The sequence below is a fragment of the Podarcis raffonei genome, chromosome 2 (assembly GCF_027172205.1).
Source record: "Podarcis raffonei isolate rPodRaf1 chromosome 2, rPodRaf1.pri, whole genome shotgun sequence".
Taxonomy (NCBI): domain Eukaryota; kingdom Metazoa; phylum Chordata; class Lepidosauria; order Squamata; family Lacertidae; genus Podarcis; species Podarcis raffonei.
This window is the reverse complement of record NC_070603.1, coordinates 69,405,676-69,413,914: the sequence shown is the minus strand read 5'-3', so window position 1 is coordinate 69,413,914 and position 8,239 is coordinate 69,405,676. Positions and strand designations below refer to the sequence as shown.

The following is an 8,239-nucleotide window of genomic DNA, read 5'->3' as shown; positions in this document are numbered from 1 at the left end:
CTGCTGTGTGTGTATGTGCCCACTCATTTCTATGATGTCGCATTTACACACCTCATTTCTGTGCACAAGAGAGTAGCAGTTTTGTTAAAACCACACACGCCTCTCTTGGGGAACATGGCAGGCGGCTAATAATTACGCTACGGCCGAATTAGGCTGCAGGACATGCGTGTTCTTAAATGGAGAGCCCCCTCGCGGAAAACCCGATTTCAATCCGGTTGGCGGGAAACAAAAGGCAGAGGGTGACTGGAAAGGCTGCGCGTGCAGGAAATCACAGCTGAGAGTCGAGCGAAGTGACCGCTAGAAGAAGCCGAAAGGGCTTCTGTGTCGGCCGGCGGCGCTGATCCTATCCAGGCCCGGGGAGAAGTAGACAGGGCTGCCCGCCCGCCCGCCTGCTTGTCCAATGCTGAGCCGCCTTCACCCAGGATGACACCGAAGGACCGGGCTGTGGGACGGCGCGAAGAAGAACGGCTCCCGTGACCCCCGCAAGCCCCGCCCTTCCCCTCAAGCGAGGCCGCCGACTATTTCCATTTTAACTCCGGGAAGTGAAGTTGCTGGCGCCAGCTTGAGTGCGGGCAAAATATCTGCTGCCGAGCCTCCGTCACTCCCAGCAAGGGGCAGCGGAGCCGCCGACTTGCCTCCGCCGCTGAGCTGGTGGGAGGGGAAGGCGGGGTAGTGGCCCGGTTTGGGGAGGAGCCGGCCCCGGTGAGTAGCCTTGTCCGCCCGCCTGCCTGCCTCCCTCCATGGGGCCCGTAGGACCTTTTTCCATGCTTCCCTTGTGGGGGCTCTTCACTCCCTCTCCCCCCCCATCGCAGGGTCTCCCCATGGGTCTAGCAGCCTCTTCGCAGGGAGTCTTGGTGGTTGGGTGGCGCTTCGTTGCAACCTTGGTGGTCTAAACCCACCCCTTCCGTCTAAAGTAGGGGAGGATTCAGTAGGACCCGGGCTGGCCTGTCCTTCCACTTTTTTAACAGCCGTTTAATATGCAGAAATCCTCATGGGACTCTTTTCATGGCCTGGAGATACCTACCAAGCTGGCAGAGCTTCAGGAGCCCTTTCAAAAGTTTGCAACCTTAGAGTGAAATCTGACAAAAACTTCGTTCTCTCCACAAAGGCCCTGCCTCTCCACAGGAGGCCTGCCTGCTCTGATTATCTTTTGCAGGTTTTTTAATGTGTCTGTTTTCAGTTCTCTTCTCCTCTGTCTAGTTTATGCACTCCTCTAGAAGTACCTTCTGCCTCAGGTTCTTGATCTTATAGGATGCAGAACTTTTAAAAAAGATTGCTTATGTCCGCAACTTTGTAGATTAGTCGTGTTTGTACTTGATAACTGAGCATTCCTCAGAACAGACTGTATAAAAAGAGCCCACAAACAGGCATAGGAGTGCTTACCAGGATTTATTTTTTTTTGCAATATTTTGGAAGTCACTGTTGATAGTTATCTTTATTCAAGCTACCATATATATTTCATCTTCAGCTCTTGCTACCCCCATCCCTACTTTAGTGTCTCCTACAGTTTTGAGTGTTGTGTGGACACATGATCACAGGGCAAAATTCTCCCAGAATTTATTTGTGGCATTGTCTCTGCCCTTAGAGGATGACTGCTCTCTCAAATGCAGTAAAGTTGAGACAATACTACTGGTACGCCAGCTGAGACCTGTCTATGCATTGTGTGGCCTGGGTAGTACATGCTCGGTTAACTCCCGCTTGGACTACAGTGGTACCTCAGGTTACATACGCTTCAGGTTACATATGCTTCAGGTTACAGACTCCGCTAACCCAGAAATAGTACCTCGGGCTAAGAACTTTGCTTCAGGATGAGAACAGAAATCGTGCTCCGGCGGCAGCGGGAGGCCCCATTAGCTAAAGGTTAAGAACGGACCTCTGGAACGAATTAAGTACTTAACCCGAGGTACCACTGTACTGCAATGCGCTCTATGTGACTTGGAAACAACAACTAATCCAGAATGGGGCAGGTAGACTGGTGACAGGGAGCGGCTGCCAGGACCATATAACCCCAGTCTAAAAGAAGTGTGTTGGCTCCCAGTATGTTTCTGAGCACAATTCAAAGTGTTGGTGCTGACCTTTAAATCCCTATATGGCTTTGGCCCTGTATGCTTGAAAGAGCATCTCCACCACCATCTTCTAGCCCGGACACTGAGATCCAGCTCTGAGGGCCTTCTGGTGGTTCTCTCATTGCAAGAGTTGAGGTTACAGGGAACCGGGCATCTGTGGAATGCCCTCCCAGCAGATGTCAAACAGCCATGTGATTTTTAAAAGACATCTGAAGGCAGCCCTGTTCAGGGAATTTTTTGTGTTTGATGATGTATTGTGCTTTTACTATTTTTTGTTGGGAGCCACCCAGAGTGGGCAGCATATAAATAATAAATTAGTATTATTAATAATAATATTCCCTTTAAAGAAACAATTTCTCAGTGACAAAATACCAATAAAGCTTTCTGCATTTCCTGCCGTGCCCCTCCCCTGCAATTCTTTGGCCATAATTAAATTCACATTTCCTTCTTAGTTTAGATTTGTTTCCATGCTTTATGTGTTATTAGCCTTCCCAGTTCTGGGTTATAAAGCTCTCTTATTTTATTTATTTTAAACAAAAGTCTTGTCTAGTTTGCTCATCTGCTTATGATATCACATACGAGGTTAGTAAAGCATGTGCCGTATGTGCAGAAGGGGAGACACAGAGCAGCATGGCTGTCTTCTAACAACAAGCAGTATTCTGTACCAAAGCACCCCACATCTATACAGGTACTTTTACCATGGGAACTGGAAATAGTGCAGAGGAAAAAATAATAGAGTTGGGGCAGCTTTTAGGTTTGCAACCTGTATTCAAACAAAATAATGATTGGTTTTGAATGAATTTTAGCGTAATTTCCCCCCTTTAAACATGGAACATTCTTATTTTGGTCAGGATGAAATATAAGGGATTGGGTGTTCTATATGAAAAGTGTGTTCTAGAAAGCCATGGATTTTTGGAAAACTGGAAATTGTCAAAATTCTGTTCTGTAAAGCTGTGTATAATTGAATAGGGTAGCATAAGTGTGCCTTGGGGTGGGGCTCCTTTATGGACTCCTTTATGGCAATCATTAAACTTGGTCATAGGTTGATTTGTACAGGAATACAATGCAATAATTGATGACTTTCAAGTTGAACTTTATTTCCTGGCAAACAGGAAATATTTTATTGCTGCTGTATCTAGTCTTTGTCTGCATCAGAACTGTAATAGGGTCAGGTCTGATTTGAACATTATTTACTTGCTCATTATGGATGAAATGCTTCCATGTGGCATTCAAAGTTCATATTGTACATACCAAATGGGCAGAATCTCATAGAACATCATGCCAATATTAGATGCTCTGTAACACTGATATGGTGACATTGCATGCAATTGGAATGACTGAGGTGCTGAGCCTAATACAAACTTTACTTTCTCCTGTGCAGAGTGCTGTCAAAGATATATTTTATTAGTCTCCGCTTGTGGCCTTAGTAGATCTGAATCAGCACAGAATAGTTGCAGCCCCCCTAGAGGCGGACTTGATTATTGGTGCATGTGGTTTTCAAAGGTAACAGCCTCAAGCCAGAGATATATTTTTTTGTACAAGCAGCCCATCTTAAACCTAAACACATTTTCTCAGAAGCAAGTTCCTTTGATTTCAGTGGTACTTTCAAGGTATGCTTAGACTCTCAGTCGTTGCATAAAAAAGACTTGTCTGATGCATAAGGTATGAATCTGCAACTCTGCTCTTCTGAATCCTTATTCCCACTTTGCTACCACTGTATTTCTTCTTTGAGCCTGTGCTTGCAACCACCGACGTGAACTCTACAGATCTGTTTCACATTTGGGAGACTAGCCTCAATTCATCTTTCCTTGTCACTGCCGAGTGCATCTAAAAATTGATCCATTCGATTTTACCAGATTTGGGTCAACCTTATGGTACACCCTCTGGTTCTTCCTCTTGCCTTTGATGCAGACAAAAGTCACACACACAAAAGGACCTGCAATTGGCTCTTGTAAGAGTCTTATTAATCCTGAGCCATCAGCAGAGATTCAGAGTGCAATAGTGTATATCCTTTCTGAAAAAATTGTAACATTATGTATTCCTTTCATCTTGCTACCCAGGTCATAAATTCATAGAATTGTTGAGTTGGAAGGGACTCCAAGGGTAATTTAGTCCAGGCTCCTGCAGTGCAGGTCCCCTTTAGGAGTTTTCTGAACAGTGGGTACAATAAACCCAATCTGTTGGGGCTGTTGTAAATTTGTTAGTTTTCAGAAAACATGGTAAACTGTTGGGAACAGAATTTTTAAAGGAGAGAACTATGTATTGTGTTTAACCACAAATTTTGAGTCCATAGTGTTGATTCTCATAATTTTTCCCCTCATACCTAAATTTGGGATAGCAGCTTACAAACAGCCGTCTGTAGCTTGAACCTCTCTAACTCATTTGGTGATGAGAGTCATTCATTTTTGGCCTTATTTTTGAGCATTTTAAGCTGTCACAGCTTGGCAGGTCTAGTGGCTGCAATGTCAAGATTGTGAATTATCCTGCTGGTAATTGTTTTCTGATTCATCAAAGTGATAGATGATGATGAAAGAAAATGGCAAATAATCATAAATGGGGAATTTTCAAGGATGCCCCTGAAAAGTGCAAGTTCTGAAATGAAACACATGTGGGCTTGCTTATTAATGGGTCACCTTTTCTGTCTGAGCTTAAAGAAAGAAATGTTCTTAAGCATCCAGAGATGGGGTTGGGGACCCAGATGATTGGAAAACCAGCCTGTGAGCTAACATGCAGAATTAGTTAACAGCAGACTCCCAGGGAGAGAGTAGGATGGAGGCATGAAAGCAAAACAAGATTTCAATGCTTCCTGACTTGATTTGGTTTCTTTAATTTATGTTTGCAGGAACATCAGCCCTGTTGGCTTCAGAGCACCAGTGACAGTTGTGTGGTTGAGTATGCAATCCTAAACCCTCTTACTCGAAAGTAAGCCACATTTAAGTCAATGGGACTTTTTCTGAGTAGACATGTATAGTGTTGCTTCTATTAAAATGTTAGGGATAAGTGTGTCATCCTACCTGTGTTTTGTGCTTCATAGCAATCCCATATTGAATGTGATCTGTCAGGCAGATGATATACTACACAATCTGAGCAAGTTGAGTGCTGGTGTGAATGTTGTTGTTTTTTGGGCAGGCTTGCAAATGCTCTTCCCCAATCTGCTTCCATGTATTTCACAGGCATACTAAGATACATGATCTGATTTATTGAATATGAAGTAATAACACAACCAAATCTTTCTGAATTGTCTTTTGTATTGCATTTGCCTATTGCTCCAAAGTGTGTATCTTGTAAATATTTGAGTGTTTTTGCTTCCCTTTCTGTAAGCAGTGGAAATTTCAGAATGGCAGTGGTTGTTTTCCCATCAAAGTGAGAGCATTGGAGTGGGTCTTTGTATTTACAAACAAACATACAGGGCAGGATTAGAAGTCATTCTAACAGAAGCCTGCACAGAGACTTCTGCTAGTGCACCAGATCTTTCCCCTCCTTTCCTTTCTATGCAGAGTCTGATACTGGCTGTGGGGCAGTCTATATTGCTATATATATCTGCAGCACTTTTTAGTTCTTTGTTTACTTTGCCGCTGGATCTTTGATTGTCTAGCTTGCTCCTGGATTGTTAGCCCGCTCTGCATAATTAGCTGAGCTCTGAAAGTTTTTGGGGTGAGAGCAGGAAGTTCTGCTGAAAGAGGTGGGGTTTAAAGTTGGTTGCAGCGAGAGCTTCTATCAGGGAGGGGGAGGACAACAAAGCAAGGAGACAGGTGGCTGTCTTCTTGCTAAGGAAAGTAGCAAGAAACATAAAGGTGAAGCTGAAAGAATTTGCTGGTTTATGTGAGGGCTTATCCTCATTTCTTATCAGTTAAGAGGGAGGAGGGAGAGAGCAAACAAAGGCAGCACACTATCTGAAAAGTATCTGTAAAGTATTGGTTCAGCTGAGCTATCCCCTGGGAAGCTGTCAAGTCTCAGCCTTTTGTTCACCAGTATATTGCCTTGTTGAAACACTTATCACAATGTTATTTCAATACTGGTATTCAGCTGCACAGCCCTAGTCTGGAGCCTGTGAGAGAACGAGAAAGGGAATTGTTTCATCTGGTAAACTGAAAGGCTCTGCTAAATTCCTCTCACAATTTCAGAGAAAAGGATAGAGAGCTGCAGCACCCAGTGCAGACAGCACTGGTTCTGAACCCAGTAGTGTACATGAGTCTGCTCCATTAATCCTCTTTTCCTAATGTCAAATCTCTATCCTATTTCTTTCTGTTAATAACCTGATTGCTAAAGCAATAGCTCAGACAGAACTAGTACAGCTATTCCTTTTTTTCACTGCTGCCTGAAGGTATCTTGTTCTCTCAAATAACTCTGTGTTTCTCCTTGCTGTCCCTTGTTCATGGATTCCCCGCCCCCCAGAACAATCTTCTGGTTCTACCTCTCTCTTCTTCCAAATCCTTCCTCCATATAGTTCTTGATTATCTGTCCAGTCATCCTTAAATGTGTGTTACTGCCCTTGCTCAACTTCAGCTCTTATTGCCCTTGCCCCTCCTATCCATTCTCTTCCATTGTTGAGCTTTAGTTCAGAGGTGGTAGCCACAGAGGTCTATGGACTACAGCTCCCATAATCCTTAACCATTGACCATGCTGGTTGAGACTGATGAGAGGCGGGAGTCCAACAACATCTAGAGGACCACAGGTTAACCACCCCTGCTTTAGAGTGTAGGCTCCTGCCCTGGCTGCTTTCATTTCTACTTATGCGGTAAAGCACCATTTGCATTATTGCTACATTCTCTCATATAAAAGCCATTTCCAACATTTCATTGCATTGTAGCATGATCAGGAAATGAAAAGCAGAGCTATGCAGTTTGGAATTGGTTTAATTCTTAGTGGTTCTCATTGCATTTTATGATGTAGAGTTATAGGGATACATCCAGGAAGATGGTTGAGAAAAGACCAACACCTGTACTGGGGTAGCTGTTTTTATGGGAGGAGACTGTCATGGTAACATCTGCATTAGATATATGGTGAGGTGCACAAAGCCCCCCTTGGCCAGTGCAGTAGGGTGTGTCATTTTAGGAGGTGAAACTTAACTTTCGCAGATTTCTTCAGTGAGGGGTCTTTAAAATATGTTTTTAATGAATTCAATTCTTCTTATTTTTTGATTGAGTAACATTTAGCTTGGTAAATTATGTTTGATTAGAAAGCACATAAACTGCTCTTGGAAAGCCAAAGCACTTTAATTTTGCCTTCCGAAAATGTCAGGAAGTGCTATAAATTTTTTTGTTTCTCTGCATAAAACATATCCTTTTAAGCATACAACATTACCTTGTAATCATAAGACAATGTTAGAAAGTAATCAGATATCAGACACTCCCGTTTATTCCGCATCCAATACACTCCCACCATTGATTTTGGAAGTGGTATACACAAGGTTTGATCTGAACCAGCTTTGATCCGAATTCAGAAAAAGCCCAGGCTGGCCTCCACCGCTGCCAGCACCGACGCCAGAGGGAAACCGCGGTGTCTGGCGCACCTACCGAGGGAGCCACAGCCTCCCTTCCCACCCAACAACCCTGTGGAGCTCCAAGGCTGGAGGGACCTCAGAGCCAGAGCAACAAAAACTTGAAACCACACAAAGCCCCAGGCCCAGACGGCTTCACAGCAGAATTCTATAGGAAATTCAAAGAACCCCTGATGCCCTACATGACCCGCCTATTCAATGACATCATGAAAGGGGGCCCCATCCCCAAGACCTGGACCCACTCCAAAATAGTCTCCATCCCAAAACCACTGAAAGACAGCCTCAAAGTAGAATCATATCGCCCAATCTCATTAATAAACCAAGACTACAAGATATTCACAACAATCTTGGCCAACCGCCTAAAAATCTTATGCAAGTTAATAGCCCCAGACCAGACTGGCTTTGTCCCTGGTCACAATATTACTGAACCTGATCAAACACAGCAAGGCAACTAAACTCCCACTGACAATTATGTCCCTAGACATCCTCAAAGCTTTTGATTGCTTAGAATGGAAATACCTATTAGCAGTACTAACTAGCATGAAATTTGGCCCCAACTTCCTACAAATCCTCAAACAAATATACCGGTACTCCCAAGCCTCAGCAAAATGCAGAACTAACAATATGTAACACCCTAGCAATCCAAAGAGGCACAAAACAAGGATGCCCACTA

The 8,239-nt window shown here is 43.9% G+C and overlaps 1 protein-coding gene across 5 annotated transcripts in view; it reads left to right on the top strand.

Moving 5' to 3' along the window:
- The first annotated feature begins 255 nt into the window (after nt 1-255).
- UIMC1 (ubiquitin interaction motif containing 1) overlaps nt 256-8,239 on the top strand; it is a 79,464-nt gene continuing 71,480 nt past the window's right edge. For 2 of the 5 annotated variants that reach the window (XM_053377204.1, XM_053377206.1), the window contains exon 1: nt 4,966-4,988. In XM_053377204.1, coding sequence (XP_053233179.1) covers nt 4,988 — 1 coding nt within the window. In that variant the 5' untranslated portion in view covers nt 4,966-4,987. Of the gene's footprint in view, nt 703-4,965; nt 4,989-8,239 lie in introns of those variants that run through there. The other 3 variants (XR_008328959.1, XM_053377203.1, XM_053377205.1) reach the window with 2 other exon arrangements.